Source organism: Anopheles gambiae, chromosome X, assembly GCF_943734735.2.
Source record: "Anopheles gambiae chromosome X, idAnoGambNW_F1_1, whole genome shotgun sequence".
Taxonomy (NCBI): Eukaryota; Metazoa; Arthropoda; class Insecta; order Diptera; family Culicidae; genus Anopheles; species Anopheles gambiae.
Window position 1 is genome coordinate 12,024,306 of NC_064600.1, and position 18,751 is coordinate 12,043,056.

Below are 18,751 nucleotides of genomic sequence, written 5' to 3' on the forward strand. Positions count from 1 at the left end.
GCTGGCAGTCACGCACGCAAACACTGAGCACAGACACACACACACGTAAACACAATTGAAACACCCTTTCGCACAGAACGGTGGCCTTGCGTTTCCCTTTTCAAGTGGGCAGGACGAATCGGGAAGAATGACGATCGGAGGATTCAATTCGGTGGTGCGCCACCGGCTGAGGTTGCATTGTTTAGCAGCCGCAACGGAAACGCGTCACGTCAAATCGATTAATCCACTATAAATCACACAAAAAGGCACTCTGAGAGCGGTTGCGAACGGTTTCCTTCACTCACCGGCTGTCTTTTGGTTTTTATTGCTCGTTTGAAGAAGCGCGGCGGGACGTAGCGCCGCAGAACAACTGTCCAGGCACTGGAGACTGGGTCCTGTAGTTTGTTCTCACCATAGATTTTTAACGAAAAATTTGCAAGCTTGGCTAGTGATGTAAGTAGTTCCGGTTTTCCTTGGGAGTACTAGCCACTGAGCAACTTGGTGTCGGGCAACTTGGGCGAATCTTCGCACCGAAGCGCATCAGGTGTGCGGGCATGCACTTTGTACGTCCGGCAAAACCCAACTGCTCCCGGCACCCGGAGGGACCTACCGCTGGACGGGCCAGGCGACAGCAGACCTTGGAAAGAACGAGAAGCTTCCTCGCAGATCACCGGCCCCCACCCGTTACAGCACCTTTAAACACTTGGAAGCGGCCAAGACCCAGTGCCCGCGACAAACCTTCGGTAACGTTCTAGAAAACCCGATGCCCCGGTCACTGACTGCGATTTTACATTCAAATCGCATGCAGCAGTCGCCCACCCGCCACGCTCCCGTTGGCCCGGAGACGTTATTATCCTTTCTATGGTGATTTCATTTGATTGCCACAAACTCATATTTCGCCCCGTGGTATTGCGCACACACACGTGCGTACCCGGTGCTGGCCCGGGACAAGACCCGGTCCGAACAGGGAGAGTTCCGAAATCGGATGCAGCTGATTAGCGGACCGCTGGACCACGGCAAGACGAGCTGCAGCGCCCGGTGTGTGTGTGTCGGTTGTTTGTTTGCCGAAGAAGCGCTCGATCTATGCCTACCCGAGGCTGGAATTGAATTTGCATTATGGAACACACCGCCCGTTGTTGGCGTCATGATCGCCGTCGTCTTAGGTCATCACCGGGCGCTAATGCCATACGGAGTGAAGGAGAGCGAGAGCGGCCGTTGGAATTGGAAATTGGGGTGTCTCTTGCTGGGAGTTTTTAAAATTTTTATTCTGATTTGAATTGCCGCGACCATGGGCCCGGCGGTTGGCCGATGGGTTCGTGCGGATGGGACGTTCAGGTTGTTGTGCTCCTGTTGGGAAGGTTTCTTCACGTGCCCGACACCTCCGTGAGATGGGGCCGGTGGACGTGCGAGAACGTTCTGGAAACCGACTTCCAGCCAGATGGTGCTGAGGCAAAGGGCGGCTTTCGGTTGTTTGGAGCAATGTGGAAGAGTCTGATCACTTAGAATTCAGTGTGATGTCACTTACTTCGGACTTGCTGATTGCCGTTCAACTGCACCAATGTGTTAAAGATCAGGCTGGTCCGAGATTGTTGAAGGTCAACTGTCGAAAAACTCGTAATAAATGTTTTACATCTTCGACGTCATTGGAAGCATATCTTTACTAGCGAATCTTCAACACCTGTACGTCCAGTACCGTCATTTCAAAACGCTAAAAGTTCCTCAAGAATTGAAAATTACTGTAGGAACCAATTCGGAAAGATGCCATTTGATTCAGTTGCGATTACATTCCGATCTATACACTCTAAGTTAGGAAAGCTGCCCAGATCCAAGATAAGGTAAAACCTCCCAAACCAAATCTACTGGAAAATGTGTCTTCTGATGTTGCTTGTCTGACACTGCATGTCAAAGCCGAAGCTGCTGCAGCTACCTCAGTTTCACTGTCATGGAAATGTAACAGCCGCTACCACCGAGCGCTATTTAAACGCTCCCGTCAGCTCACCGCGATCACAGCTCACTTCCGATTCTGATGCAACCAAACATAAATAAACAAAATACTTTAAGCGCATTCCCGCTCGTTATTCCAACGCAGTCAATCAACCGGCCAGGCGAGCAGCGGCGGCGGCTCGGGGTATCAATTTGTCAATGGAAAACATGCAAAACATTCCATCCACTACGCGCGCGGTGCCAAAACAAAAGCACATCAAACGCGCCCAGCAGCCAACAGTACCTGGTTGAAGAAATGCAAACCCGAAAACACGGTGCTGGCGAAGCAAAAGAGCAAGAACGCAAAGCCAGCACACACCCCTGGCTGGCCCGGCCCAATAGCAGGCGAACATCCGCGTCTCCTAAATCCAGTCGCCCAGCAAATACCGACGGGTCGTGCGAGAATAAACCTTTTTTTTTTTTAAATCCAGAACCGCGTGCTCGGTTGCACAGCATTGTTTGATTATTTGGTTTGTACGGCTCACCAACCGATACGCCATGCGTTCTGCCAATGCGTCTAGGATGAACTGGATGAGCGAAGGGATCTGGCCAGGGGGGAGCACACACACACACACTACGGGCACAGCGTGAGGCATATTTTTAGCGACATTTAGCATGGCCCGCCGGGAGGGAAAAATGTGAACCAAACAGCTCGCGCAGATTGAATAAATTCCCCCCGTGTGTGTGTGTGTGTGTGTGTGTGTGTGTGTGTGTGTGTGTGTGTGTGTGTGTGTGTGTGTTCCGTACCCCAGCTATTATAGAAACATTCCAGCATGCCGCGGTTTGGCAGTGTTCTTTATTCGGGGCGAACAATTTGTCTTGCTGGCGCGCGGGCTTTTCTTTTCGCGGGAAGTAACCTTTACACTTTCCAGCAAAGATCGTCACGCGGCGGCACGGCAGACAAACAGACTGTTGGGGGTGACTGATGATTCCAGCGGCGAAGCGTTCCTTTCGCGTGGGGCGAGAATGAAGACGCAAATGAAACGTAGCCAAAATGTTGCTTTTGATTTAGTGTTGGCGGGGCGCGGTGCGGCTGCTTAGCGTTTCAAGTCGTTCGTCACAGTTCAGTTACCGAGATGTGTCAGCAATATCGTTATAACATTTAGGGGTGTGTGTGTGTGTGTGGTGTTAACATAAACAAAATTGTGGTGCCATTTAACAGGATTGATATTTACACGTCTTGTAAAGTGTGCAGGAAAAAGGGCTTTTTTAGCAAATGCTCTTTGAGTGTTTTGAGAATAGATCCGTGACGCGCGACGTGCCTGTACGTTCCACTTACCGATTACACAACTCTATCAGGATGCAAAGGCGCGCGTTTAAACGTGTACACATTCGTCGCACCGAAAGCCTGCCACCACAAACAAACTATTTTAAATGCATGTTTTCAAAAGCACACCTTTTCACACACTTCTATTCACGTAAAAAAAAGATACGACAAAAAAGATTCCACTTCAGATTTTAGGCCCGCTTTTTCCCTTCGCCTTTCCTAGCATTTGCTACGGCGTGTACCATTTTGCTCTAAATAAACCGCACCCCAAAAAACCCGAAGGGTCTCGTTGTTGCTATTTTGCCAGCTCATGCCCTTTCCCTTCTCTTGGTTCTCCCCATATCTCCACAAATCCCCGTAGCTTGACTTCATTTCCAAACACTGCGCTGCAGCATAAAGCCAAGCTAAATAGATTAAGTCCGGCCAAAATTCGGTACGGTTCGGAGGGAACCCACCCCCCTGTGCGCTGGTGCTTCTTTCTTGCCCGGGGCTGCCAGGAGCTCTACACTGTCACAGCGGCCTGACTGCAAACTGTAAGCCAGCAGTGCACGGTTCCTGCGTGTGTCCTGCTGCGCGAAAGGTCAGCGGGTGATCGGTACCGTTTCGACGGTGTGCACTCGAAACACACTGCCTATATTTTACGCACGGCAATAAGCAGCGGCACGTAGAAAGTCGAGCAGGAAGAAAAACATTCAGCTAATCCGCCGTCAATCTCCTGTGAAACGGTCGCCCGTCGATGCTGTGTGCAGGGAAAGGTAGGGGGCCACAAATGGGCCTTTTTTTTTTTTGGCCGTGCCTATGAGATCCGATGCGCTACAAGTGGAAGGACAAAACAAAAACACCGCAGCCCTCCCGAGTACCGGAGCGAAAACCGGCCGGAGGTCAAGAGGATTTTCGGAGGATCAACGGTAAGCCGCTAGGAAGGGGCCCGCTTTTAACGCGCCCTGTTGAGGTGGAAAGCGGACGGGAATGTAGATCAAGAACCTAAAACTGGCAAGTAATTGTGTGAACATGATGACAATTCATCTAAACTTTTTTTTGTTGTTGTTTTGCGTGTTGTTGCTGGTTTTGCGCCTTTGCGCGTTGCAATTATTGCAATTATCGCTTGCTAAGAGAGCTCAACGTAGACAAAGGCAGGCAGCAGAGTAGGTTTGAAATGGTACGGCGCAACGGGGCAAATGGTTCTAAATGCTGTTATTTTTGCGCCCAACAATAGTGAAGCGAATACCGTCCGAACCGTGCTGCCTTGTTCGCCTGTGTTCGGCTTATTGTGCGGCTGGCACAATGTAGCTTGAGCTTCCAAACTGTAATCTCGCATCCCAATTGGATGGCATTAATTGCAGCCGGGACACATCGTCATGTGAACACTGTCATCGTACACACACACACACACACACACACACAAAGAAAAGAAAAGAAAACTATCCCTCATTCATGCAACAAAGGCAGCGGACATCCAAGAAGCCGCACCCGCGTGGTAGGGTCATAAAATTGGATCACCGGTCGGATCGGGCTCGTTATCATTTACAACCTCATTTACACAGCCTCACACGATCGTGCCGCGGCGATAGTGTCAACGGACCGATCCGGCCTAATGTGACTAATTTTATTTACCTATTTCCTTCGTGTACGTACATTCCGCCCTAGTGCTCTGTCTTCAGGAAGGGCGCATCGCCGTGTGGTTCGGGTGTGACGCTATAAACGCGTCGGAGGTGTCTTTTTTTCGAGCTGATGAGCGTTATCCACGCTTCCGATCAGCAAGCTGATCAACGGCCGGGCTCGCGCTAATGATGGTTTGATATATTTTTAAACATCAAACACATCGCGATAAAGCCGTGAGCGCTAGCACACGATCGAGGCCTAGGTGGCAACGAACCAAAATATAAAAAACATGAAGGACCCAGTGTGTGTCGCAAGGTGGACGCCTATCGACGCTTGCCTATCGTATTAGGGAAGTTGTCGACAGAGTGAAAGACGCGCGGTGCGATGGTGTCGAGCGATAACGAGCCTGCCCGAGCTGAGCTGACGACGGTAACGCCAGGAAGTCGTTAGCGCCTAGCGAGCAGTTTAATGGGGCAAGGGTTGTTGGGTACAGAACACGCGGAGAGGTAGGCGCAGACGGTGACGGTTGGCGGAACCTTTGGAAAGCAGTGGAAATGGATCCGTGGCGTTACAGATCATCCCCTGAATGCTCCGATAGAAATGCAGTTACCGGGTTTCCTAATTAATTTTTTAACACCCCATCGTGGCGTACCGCAACAAATCGAGCACACACACACTAACACACACAGAGAAACACAAATAGGGCCAAGCTGGGCCGCCTGGGAACGGTTCGCCGGGTGTACACTTACCGATGGTTTCTGCATGTGGGTGGCAATGTTGGTGATGTTCATGCCCATCGCCGGTATCTGGGTGCTGTAGAACTGTGCCCCGGCCGATGGGCTCATGTCGGTCAACATGCTGAACACGGGATCGAAACCGGCTCCCCTCGGATGGTCCGTGGTGATGGCGGCAGCACCTGACGGGCGGTTCGAAGATGAATCTCTACCTCGCTCGCTCGCCTGCCCGGGTGGCGGGTGCCGTGGTGCACCGGGAGCCTCGGGTGGGGACCACCTGCGCTGCGGCCTGGGACCTCTCGCGCACCTTTCGCCTTTACCCCGAAGGTGGCGTAAAAAGCCCCCTTTCGAAAAGCTGGCTGTTTGATCGTAGCGCGCTGAAACACCTTCTGCGTTTGATTGTAGAAGTGCAGCTTTCCGGCTCCTTCGCTAGCAGTTAGAAGATCCTTCGAAGTGAAAAACACACACACACACACATACACACTAAAACACTCTAAACACTCTCGCTTCTAGAATGAGTGTTGGTGTGTGCTAATTGTTTTGCTGTCACTGATCTGGCTGCTGTTAGATTGTTTCGTTGCGCGCCGGGCTTATCGCACTGCAAGTGTCATTTTGTCATCTCGAACGTACACACACACACACAAACACGAAACAAAAAATATGCACACACACAAGCACTTGCTGTATTCACATCCAAACTTGTATTGGGAACACATCCAAACACTTGCAGAAAATTCACGTGTACTGCGGGCAGAAAACAACAAAATCGTACCGCGAACAGTGTCAACGCCTTGTTGGGAATGGATCTGAAAAATGGGAATCAACGGATATTAGGATGGCTGGGACACGCAACCCCGCTACGGCCTCCTACGGCTGGGCTCATCTTAAACACGAAGAAAAACGGCCGGGCCAAGGATGCAGCTCCTTGCGGGGTTGATTGTAGAATGCGAGTTTGAGGCGAGCCGTCCGCTCAAGCGCGAATGTCTTTTTTGGCTGGTCTGTATTTGTCCGTTTTGATTGAGTATGTGTGTATGTGTCTGATTTACACATCCAAGCACAGCACAGGATCACACGAGGTTCGCACTTGGAAGCGGAAATCAAGCTACCTAGCACCGCGAAGCGCTCTAACTGATAGCTGGGGTTGCAAGTGTTCCGAGCAGCAATAGGGAGTTACATTTTCACACACAAAAGGAAACTTAATCTACACACAAACACACACACACACAGAGACGCACCCAGCACACAATGCAGATTTCGTGGTGGAAGCCACAAAAAAAAACGTAAACCCTTTCCGCAAAGCTGGTAAAAATCGGCAAAATAAAGACCCCTCGAGTGGACACGGCGTTACCACAGAAGAGATCTAACCACAGTAAACCTGTCCGTTTGTCCAGAAAGCAGCCGCCGCAGCAGCAGCACGGGTGTACGGTGCAGAGCAAAGTGCCGAGCGCAAAAAACCACCGTAGAGCCAGTAGAGCGCGCGCGAGCGTTGTGTGTGCGGTTAGGGCCTCGGGAACACACTCGCGCACCAGCACAGCCCTCAGCGAGGGCCAGCATGGGGGGCTGTGTTGTGTTGTTTTTTTTTGTTGCTGTTGTTGTGGAGCACACACACACACACACACACACGAGCGAGGGCGAGCGTGCGCGCGCGCGCGCAAGGGAAGCAAACTTGTTCCGATTGATGAATTGTATAGTGGGTCCCACTCCCGCACAGCAATAGGCGATGGCTCCACGGGGCAGAGGAGAGGGGATGGCAGGGGGGGGGGTGGGCGAGTGGGGGAAGGGGTTTACCCATCGCATGTTTTGACAAGGGTTGCAGAGGGGAGGGGTTAAAGCGGAGAGAGTCACGCACACGAACGTCACGCGATGCACGGGTGCGGGTACCTAGTCGCTTCAAAAAATACTACTATTACTACTACAACTACTACTGCTGGCTACTACTACTACTACTATTGCTACTGTCCTGGGCGCTGTCCTATCACAACTCTTTCCTTTGTATCACACACACACACACACACATACCAATAAAACACTCGTATACACAAACAGACACACACACACGCGCGCAACTACATCAAACAACGAAGCCGAAAAGGGATTCGCTTCTAAGCAGGCACGTTTGCTAGCGGAGGGGACCACGGCAACCGTTGCGGAGTGCCTACTAACCCTGGCAAGTGACGCTGTTACTTTTGCAAGGCTGCAGCCCTTCAAACTGGTGCGAGATCTTGTGTGCGCCGCTGAGAGACACGCTGTGCGTCTCCGAGAATCGCCGGCAGTCGTCAAACTGGAGCACTGCCAGCCCGAGCACGGCAAACCCAGCGCCCGGCACGGAACCCCTTAACGCACACACAGGCGCGCGCGTGCAGGCTGTGCAAGGCAGAAACAAAAGCGGCGCTGAAAAGGGACGACGCCATTCGCCGCAGTCGAGAGCGACCGCGCGGCGAAACGGTGTCCCGAGCGTTCGAGAAAGGGAGAGAGAGAAAGAGATGGAGAGAGAAACAGCGCCCGAACGATGCTTTTGATGGCGCTCCTTGGATGGCACCGTTGCGCGGTTCGTGCGAGCGGTGCGAGCGAGTACGAACGCTACGCCACCGCACCCGACCGCTTCCGATCTCGCTCTAGCGTCTCCCGCGCTGCAAGGGAAAACGCCGGGCTTTGCATGCTCGGGAAGGAGAACAGCACGGCACAGCACGCGCGTACCACGGCTCGGTAACGCCCTCTTTCCCTTCGGGCCTGTGCTGGCCGGAGGGTTTCCCGGAACGCACGGGTACGCCCACTTTTCTGCCGGCCGACTGCGCCAATTGGAAAACGATGGCGGCGCTTGTGCATGCGTGTGTGCTTATGTGTGTGTGTGTGTGTGAATGGAAAATGAAGCACAGGGCAGATTTTGCTTTTGCAACGGCAGTAAAAAGAAGAAGAAAAAAAACAGAGCAAAACAAAACAACTCCCAAGAGAAAGGGCATCTCCGGCCTGCCTTATTGTCTATTGACTAATTTCTACAAATATAATCATTATACACGGGGCACGCAGCTCGGAACCGTTGGGCTACCGGAATCCGAGGGAACGACGCTGCCGCCACATGCGGTGTGCGTCCTGCTGCTTTCTGCGGCGTGCCGCGCGGCATTAAAGGAACAAGGAGCGAAAACCAATTTAATCAAAGGAACAGCGGCGAGATGAAATCCTTGCAGCCGTTGAAGCCGTTTTTCGCCATCGGGGGCAAATGCTGCATTTATCGACTGCTTAACAAGGGAAGGACCTCACCGTACCGTGTGCTGAAATGTGAAACTAGTGGTTCGAAATTATGTTACAGGAATGGGCAATCGAAATCCATAAGCTTTATTATTGCAACAGTTGTTGCAACAGTGTTTGATTTTCCGAAAAGAGTTTAATATCTAAAAGGATATTGAAGAATTCACATATATTTCAAAATTTGTATTTGTTTGTTTGACATGAACTATTGGATATTGTTGAGTAGCATGTTATTTGCTTTATAGATCAAAACCGGAATATCTCACAGGATCAAAAAGATCAAAAAAGTATTCTCAATTATGAAGAAAACATAGAGTCCCGAAATCCACGTAAACTTCAGCGTGAATACAAGTGCCATACAACGACCCTCTATTGACAAAGTCTACACTTTGTCGAATTCAATATTCGTTTCGAAATATTTTCCTTCATTTTGACGGCACATAACTTTAAAGCTAGGATTTTACAGTCTTACGCACTTGCAAAGGCGAGGCTAGGCTTCAATACAAACCATTAAGTGGTAAGGGTCATAGTCAATGTCCTTCAATAGAACACACTCAGCAAATCAGATCACATCAGATCACAATATCACGACTGAGGAAGAATTTAGGTCGCATCATTCACACAAAAAACAATTGAGACTTATAGCAACGTATGGTGCATTGTGAACGCTTAGCAACTTGCAGGGTTTATCTAGCCAATCCGGCATCGGAAAAGCGTTATCGAGCGACGAAAACCCTCAATTGGACACTGTCATTTCTATTCGCGATTTGTGAAGCATGAATCGAACAAGGTAAAGAATGAAAGCGGCCTACTCTTGAAAGTGTCCAATCGGTGGCTCTGGTGTGTTTGATCCATTAGGTTGTTTAAAAATTTATGTTTTAATTTAAAATTTAATCTTCAGTTCAAACCATCAAAAATATTATACTATGTCAACAATATAAAAGCATACTATATGGGCATAACGTTTTTAAATAAGGTATTTCAATAAGGTAGGTCATTTTGATTTGTAGTGTAACTTTAAAATAGTAAATTTTCATACATATCAGTTAAACTACACTCAAAAAAAGCTTTGATTTAAAACTATAAAACAAGAAATTCCAGAGTAGTTACGTTAGCCACAAGCGCAGCATATGGAAATATAGAGAAACACTAAACAACTGGAACAGTGTAGACATCGCAACGCAAAACAGGAGCAGCTCTTGTTAACATTATAACCCACAACAGCTTCAAAGCGACAAGAACCAACGTTCTTGTGAACAAAAGATGACAAACTATGTGAAAACAATAACTTTCAATACGAACAAAAACACAACCCAAAATCAAATGTACTAAATCCATAACATCCATTTTGGGTACAAAAAAATAAAACAAACAAACAACTCCGACCATGGCAAGTTAGATTCGCTCGGACTGTCAGGATAGGACTATGCCCCTTCCTATGCCCATCTATCGACTTCTCATTCAAAGAGTTTAGTTATGCCCCCTTACACAAGGTAAGGCCTCTAAACTCCAGTAAGGGAAACCTCTTAAGGGTTTCTATGATCGCCTGAACGATCAAGTGTCGATAGGTCCGCTTCGCAGCAGTATCCACCGCAGTTCTGCCTATTTCGCCTTAACGATGTTTGATTCGATGGCCACCCTGAACAGCGCGTGTTCAAAGTTAGTACATGGCGACCGTATCCGTAATCAAACTAACTAGTTGTAGGTATTACACTAACTTCTAAGCCAAACCTAGCAACCATCGTAATACCAATGCTAGAACAACTTCACTTTATTTCGATACTCTATACTCCAAAACTGTAAAGATAAGAACAGGATTGATTTCAACTGCCTGCCCCATTGTATTCTGTGCTCTCGACAATTCAAAGCACAACTCACAACTGATTTGCGATCAACAGCAACAGCACAAAAAGAGCACACTGTTGAACTCAATTTTAAAATCTTATCTTCTTTAAAATGGCAACAAACCTACCCTCCCCTCTCCACTGCCATTTAAGCCGAGTGACATTTATTGGAAAAGTTTGATCAACGGGGGAAAAGATGCGGAACAAACGCACGTTTCGCACTCCACTGGCACTGGCTGGCTGCACAGCAATACGTTCCACCGTTTGGCACCTGTTTCCGTTTGGCACCACGTTCCGCATCCCTTACGCACATCTAGTGCGGTTTGCGTCGTATCTGTAGGTTCGTGAAAGAGGATGCGAAAAAAGGGTTCACCCGTTCGCAGGGACCGTACAGCAGGCGGACCGGTAATGGGTGGCGCGGACACGGCTGTGGCAGGAACAAAACAATAAGGGTGTATACTTTTCACACTCACCCCCGCACACACGCACACGCACAGGCTGCTCAAAAAAAAAACACCACCCACACAGCACATCGTGCTTGTGACCGAAGTGTGCCATCCAACATCAAAGAGCGGGCAATTGTAAATATTTAGACACAGTGTCAATGAGTGCCAATATAGGTTTGCAGAAGCTCGTCGTTTTTTTTTTCGGCTTTCCGTTTGAATGTTCCAATAAAGCAGTGAAGCAGTGAGCAGTCGGAGACGGGCAGCGGACGGCACAGGACGCGCCAATTTACGGTAGGGAATAATGGGACGAGCCTTGACGAGCGCCTATTCAAACCCTTCAATGGGAAGTTTGAGCTCTTCGGTCCACTTATTTACTGCACGGTCTAAGGACACGGTCTAATGTAAGCGATGGCAAAGTGAAACTGCGTCACTGTTGTGGTGCAATTTGGTTACAATTTAAAAGCTATAATTTTTCCAGCCATTACACTCACAGATAAAATGGGGTTTTTTTTTTGTGTGTGTGTGCTGAGTACACAAAATGATACCGAGCTTAATCAACTGAAATGAAACCGTTCCACATTTACCGACAGTGACGCCATGCGGTTTTTATGCTTTCTTTCTTATCCTGCGCTTAATAATAATGTACACTACTCTAAACTAAGTGCGTCAAATAGGAATCCTTTACATTCGCAGAGGCAGCGCATCGCTGCACATCACCGACACAGCAAATGTGTGTGTGTGTTTGATGTGCTTCTTTTCTTTTTTTTATTGCATTTCTATTCAAATGCAACCAATGATCGAGCGATCGGGAGGAAAGTGAGTGCGTTTCCGGTGCGTCTTTTGTGCGTGCGTGTACACTGCGGGACGGGGAAAAGGATGCAATACGAGGGTAGTACCGGGTGCCACAAACCGGAAGGGGGCGTACAGCTTCCCGTTTTATGTTATGCATTTCGTGTGTGTGTGTGTTTTTTTCCCTTCCTTCTCCAGCTATTTAAAGTGGGGTCGATTTTTTTTAATAATATTGTCGTTTCAGTTCTATTTTATTACACACACACACACACACACACACACACACACACAGCTGAATATAATCCGGTCGTTGTCCATAGGAAATGCTTTCTCCTTTCGCTTTGTGTCGCTTTGTCTGAACTGCGCTCGGTAGAGTGTGTGTGTGTGTGCATTTCGTTATCCTTTAACAGTGACGCAAACAGCAGAACGCGTCGTTTCTGTCGTCGTAATATGTCCGTGTGGATCGAATATTTTATGCCTTATAAGCTATACAGCCATTGCCGCTAAATTTTGACACCCACTCACCTATGTTTGTCTCGAATGCCCCAATGTTTGACAGCGTGTCACACTGTTTGCCTCGAAGGCATCAATTTTTCAACGGGTCGCGTCTATTTTTGTCTCTAAGGCCTCACTTTTTGACAGTGAATATTTAGCAAATATAGCGCAATTACTGAAACTGTGTGCCCTGAAATTATTTAAACTAAGTTAAGAAGTGAAAACCTTCATTGCGCGAATTTAAAATAACACAATTATGATGCCAATTTTGGAACTTCAAATGAAGCGAAAAGATTAGTATGTGATTTTCAAGTGTACACGATGGCTTTAAAAATTATAAAATTTATTTTTTTTCTCAAAAAAAATAATCAATTTATTCGGTTTTTGTATTGTTTATGTGATTTAAAATTGCAATTGACAAAAATATTCTAAAATACCTTTAAATATTAGCATGATTCCTGCAAGAGTCAAAAACTGGCGACTTACAGACAAAAATAGGTGCGTTAGAGTCAAAATATGATCAAAAATTGATGTCTTAGAGCCAAAAGTAAGTGACAATAACATTAAGTTAACAAATCAACAAAGCAAATGGTTGCTTTTTAGGTAAATGCTATTGCTTTTCGGAATGTATTTCAAACACCATTATGCAACACAATAAACGCAACAAAAAATCTATTTTATTTTAAATCCATTTGTCTTCAAAGAATTGAAACAAACGCCAAATCGTTTTATCGTAGCAAAAAAAACCTTACTACCGCACCAGTGCAACGTCAGCTCCAGTAATTGAACGTTAATGAAAGGATAAATGTGTCTCGATAAAGAAAGACATCGAATTAGATTAAATTTTAATTTCCCGCTCCAAACTGCCGGCAGTTTGTGGGGCTTTACGGAGGCCGCCACCAAAAGCCGGTGATTGAAATTTAAATATTTACGGACTGCGGAGAAATCCCCATGCTCCCTTCAGCTGCGAACAATCTACTTCCGGCAAGGCACCTCTAATGAGCACAACTAATAGGTAGTTTAATATAGTACATTTGGTATGTGTTCTTTTGGTTGGGTCCTCTACGACACAAAGTCAATAAATCCTTCCAAATAAATATGGAACAAAATTTCAATTAACTGGGTGGGAGAATCGAGAGAACAAAACACGACTATATAACCGCTTTATAATGTCCTGCAGGCTGGATGGAGAAAACTGTCCCAAAAAAAAGGCAATTATTGTTAATAATAATGATACCCACCGGTCGAAAACCGATGACAAGCACCGTATAGAGACGTATACTTACCCCGAGTGCGAGGATTTACCATCGCCTTCCTGTCATCGAACCGCCAAGGACCATAACCCATAACCCGTTCGACAATTTCTCTTCGACGAGCGGTTACGGTAGCGTTTGTTGGCTTCATTTTTTTTGTTTCAAACTCCCAACCCCTCCAACTTCAAAAAAGCAGACCTGACTTTTGTTTTAATATTTCACCGCCGGAACCGCCGGTTCCTGCCTTCCTGCTTTTTACGTTGTAAAAGCGGAATAATCTAAAATTTAAGTCATTCCCGTTTCCTCACCCACACTAAGCAGACGAGTGGGTTGGGGCGGGGGGGGGGGGGGCACAAGCTGGTGAATATCACAATAGAGCCATAAAATGATAATGAACGGTGTGAATCGATTTGAACCTGGCCCGAACTGCGGAACGAACCGTTCCGGTGAGGAAAATGGAAAATTCGCCTCCCCTTGCCCCAAAGCCCCGCGTTCTGTGAACAACATGCCCGGTTCGGCGGTGTGCGTGCGCTGGCGAGCGGTGGAAGAAAATGAAGTTACAATTGAGTTAAATGACACGTTACCAGTTACTCCCTTTCGGTGGCGCTAGCTGGGCCGGCGATAGCTCGGCGATCTCTCTGTACCGAGGTAACAAATGTTTAAAATCTCAGCACGTTTTCCCCTTTGCGTTTTTCTTCTTCTTCTTCCTCCGCTTCTCCGTCCTGTAGCGCTTGCTCTTCCTCCCACAACCGGTTTGATAGCATGGCCAGAATCAACCTGTCACAGTTTGCACTAATCGTTGAATGTGCATGTGTGTGTGTGTGTGCTAAATAATGAAAACGGTGCCGTAATGATGGGAAAAATAAAAATTCCTTGTCAGTTGTGGATAAATAGTGGAACAGCAATGGGAGCAAACCTGGGGTGTGGGTGTGTGGATGTTTGTGTGTGTGTGTGTGTGTGTGTGTGTGTGTGTGTGTGTGAGTGTATGTGCGTGCATCTACACGATCGCTCAGGTCTGTGGGCATTGTATTACATTTTTGCGGCATCACAAGATGGCAAAGTGAACGACAGGCGAGCAATCGGCGGAAAGCTGCGGTGAGTTTTCGCAGTGGAAAATGCTACACTGGGAAACAGGGTTAGATGGAATGGAAATGACAGACATGACAGCATGGCGTTCCCAGCAGAAATGGATCACAAATATTATATAAATTTTGAAGACTTATGATAGTTTAACCACGTGGCATTTATGGTCCTTCGAACCGGATCACAATAAACTTCTAGTTAACAACACACGTACTGGACATGTTTCGTGCGTAATACACGTACCTTGGAGTGTTATGGACCCATTTCACCGTACAGGCATGCCTCCTGCCAGGTAAAATGTCTTAGTAAAATATATTATTCCAAGGTTTAACATTTTTTTAAAATGATATTACACAATACCACTATAAATACAATGAATGGCTGTTTTGCTGAACCAAGCATTGGACGCTCTCTGTTTGTCACGAAAATTGACATTAAATTATTCTTCTTCACCGAGCGTCAGAGCAACACACACACACACACACATACACACACACACACGCCCGCGTACACAAATCGGGTGCATCCTGCACCAGAAGACAATCAAAAGGCACGTGAAAGGCAAACAAATTGCGGCAATGCACACAAACGTTCACACACACACACACACAGCCCGGGGCCCGGGGCGAGGGATGGCAATGGACGAAATCATAATAAAAACAATGAAATGCCTCGAAATCAATGGCCGAGCGCAGAGAGGCTACAGCCAGGAAAGGGGGTGGGTGGTTTGGCCGGGGGAAGGTACGGGTGGGAGCAGGGAAAGCTGCGGCTGGGAAAAAAGCGGGGCAGCAAATTGTTTATAATTGTACATGATTGAATAATTCATTCGAGTTTTTGGTATTCCATTTCTCGTTTTGTGTTTGTAACTTCATTCCGTATCGTCCTTCAATTAAATCATTGCCGGAGCGGAAAAAGGGAAGCACCGCGGTGTGGTGGTGGTTGGGGTGGCTTTGGAAAACGTGAAGGTACACCGATCGTCGGCTCCAATCCCGTGCAACCAAGCCTGAACTTACTACCCCCCTCCCCCCCCCGCACCACCCCTCCCCCAGCTGGTCGAGCTGGTGCGCGAGCGAAAGGAAATTGTAAGTGGAAGTTGTAATCTGGAGCTGGACAAAAAGTGACCTCCACGGGAACAGCTTCAATACCAATGCTAGCTACGGTGAATGGGAGGCGGTGGTGCGCGTGAATAACTGGAAAAACGGAAAAACAACTGAACCAACACTAGCACCGCTCTTGTGACTGCCACCCGCGCGCCGCACTGCGTTGCTGCGCTATTTTATAACTAAATTTATTTTGCTGTTCCTTTCATTTCCACGAAAATGTAACAAAAGCAACTGGAAAACCACACACACACACACACAGTTTCCAGTTCCCATTCGTTAGGCAGCACTCCCCCTCCCCCCTTCCTCTCCACACGGACTGTACAATTATCGTCGTCTAGCAAAACATCGCGGAGCGAATGGGGAAAAACAATGAAAAAACGGGCAAGCAACGAGCACCACTTTCGAAAGCGCAAAAAAAAACATCGGCCCAATGTCGCTTAGCGGCCGATCCGTGCCTATAAACACGATAACACTTATCGCTTTGACAGCTGGCAAGCGATGACGCTTCAATTAGCGTTTGATGTGCCGATCGTTTGATCGATTAATTTGGGGACCGGGTAATTTGCCATCCTGGTGCTTTAAGGATCGTGTTTCATCGTGCCCCCCTTACGCGCACATACACACACACACACACACACACACATACACCTGCCTTTCATCTTTTTCGCTTTCCGTTCCGCCGGGCTGGCACATTCCAGTCCGGTCAAATTTGATGCCATGTTTTCTTCTTCCCTTCCTTTGCTGAGATTTGTTTACCCGAAACAAAAAAAAAACCAGCAACGGAAAACCTTTCCCAACAGAGTCGCTTCAATGAAACTACCACCAGGCACCATTTTTCCAACCGCCGCCTCCCACACGGCCGGTGCGGATTTTGCGCGTTCCATTCCTCCAGCGGAATCTTTTATTTATTCAAATGGACCATAATTATGTAAATGCGAACACACGAGCACATTTGAATAATTTGATGCAAACTTGCACACCTTAGCGCACAACGTGCGCGGCGGTTTTGGGGCGGAAACGGAGGACCGAAGAAAACAGAAACGAACGCAAGAACTTTCGGCCCCAGCGCCTTGGCCTATCTTGGGCAAACGCGACTGTCTACGTGTGTGTGTATGCGCCCTTCGTTTGGGGAGGTCCTCGTACGTGTTTCACACATTTCGTATCGATTGTAAATTTCTCCATGATTAGCGTCACTCCGCTGCTCCATCTCGTGACGTTATGACACACTTTGGGGGTCGCGATTGACAGCGGACGGTAGCCGGCATCGTGACGCTCGGAGCGCATCCGAGGGCCGCCGGAGCAACACACTTACACGCGCGAATCAATTTAATTCGCACTGGGATGCAGATGCTGAACGACTGGGGGAGAGCAAATTGCGCACGATCAAGGACCGGGTCTATGAACATGTTGCGGAAACATTTGTAAAAAAAATCTATATTTTGTTAAATTGAAATTGTGCTGGTGTTTGCTAAAAACAATATTTTAAAATTTAGTCAACATTATTTTGTATCCGTTGTGCTGTGCAAATGTGGCCGGAAAAGTTCCTGAAGCCAATCAATCGATTTGTTTCTCTTGCAACACAACTGTTCCCGCAAAGTGAGTGTTCTCGCAACACTATCATAGACCTGAACCTAAGGGACTCATCGACCAAGTTATCATAGACCAGGGAGTTTGAGCTCACGAGATGTTTTCCTCAGCAGTATTTCAGATGATGGAAGATAGTTCGTTTGATCAGACGATTTGGCAACAAATGTTCTCGCAACACTATCATACACCTGGACCTATGGGACTCATCGACCAGGATATCTTGGACCTGGGAGTTTGAGCTCACGAGATGTTTTCCTCAGCAGTATTTCAGATGTTGGAAGATAGTTCGTTTGATCAGACGATTTGGCAACAAATGTTCTCGCAACACTATCATAGACCTGGGAGTTTGAGCTCACGAGATGTTTACCACAGCAGTATGTCAAATGTTGGAAGTTGTTGGAAGGTCGAGGTCAGGAATAGATATTTAGGTCAAAACATGCTTTCAGGAATACATATTTTGGCATTGAATTGATATTAATTCCAAGAGCAAATGTATTCCAGTTAAAATTTCTGAAATTTATTGGACATTTGCAAAGAATTTCTGAAATGATGAGTTGTAAACGATATCATAAGATTTTATCGAGGCTAATTTTGTGTACTCAGAATCTTTGAATTAATCTCATCTCTTATCCACTAGCAGATGTGCTATAGTATCTTTTGCTACTGCCTTGGAGCCTAATTGTATGTCAAGGTGTGTTATTTCCAGCAATTCTAGATATCTGAATCTGAATCTGAATTGTGCTACTCTGAATGATATTGTATCGATATATAAATCAAGGATACCACGGTTACGTTGAATTCATTGCAGTTCGTATCAGAAATTTTCAAAGCCGTTGTCAAATACTGCTATGGCATTTTTCCAACGAGTTTTTTTTTCTCATTTCATATATGTTGTTCCTAAAGGTTGGATGAATTCTTGATGCTGTGTTTTCGCTTTCCACGCACATACAAACTTACAACGACCCCATTATGTGCAACATTATACACTGGCCTAGCAATAAAGTTTTATTAATTCCACGTTTGTTTAAACTATGTGTTCTGTGTATGTGTGTGTATGTATGCTTGTGCGCCCGCGCGCAAGTCCGAGCAGTGTATTCTAATAAATAACCATGAATAATGCGCAAGTTGTTACCCCAAACGTAGGGCCTTTTAGCGTTGGCTGCTTTAATCACATCAACAGATGTTATCCCCCTCCGGGGGCGAATGAATGCAGCTCACTGCAGCAGTGCCAAGGCAAGCGAAGCGCACTGATTCATCCCCAGCCCCGCGTGCATACTCGGCGTGCTTAGCCTGTGGTCGCCCATCCGACGACATCCGCGAACGCTCACCGCGGAACAATT

The 18,751-nt window shown here is 47.3% G+C and overlaps 1 protein-coding gene across 9 annotated transcripts in view; it reads right to left on the bottom strand.

Annotated features, from left to right (window-relative positions):
• Positions 1-18,751, bottom strand: part of LOC1272454 (transcription factor Sp9) — an 87,780-nt gene that overhangs the window by 21,650 nt on the left and 47,379 nt on the right. Inside the window, exons 1-2 of one of the 9 annotated variants that reach the window (XM_061646690.1) lie at positions 7,750-7,882; positions 5,581-6,371 (exon numbers count right to left, since the gene is read on the bottom strand). The exons of 1 other annotated variant lie outside the window; for it this stretch is intronic. In XM_061646690.1, coding sequence (XP_061502674.1) covers positions 5,581-5,688 — 108 coding nt within the window. In that variant the 5' untranslated portion in view covers positions 5,689-6,371; positions 7,750-7,882. 7 more of the 9 variants (XM_061646658.1, XM_061646671.1, XM_061646681.1 and 4 more) reach the window with 7 other exon arrangements.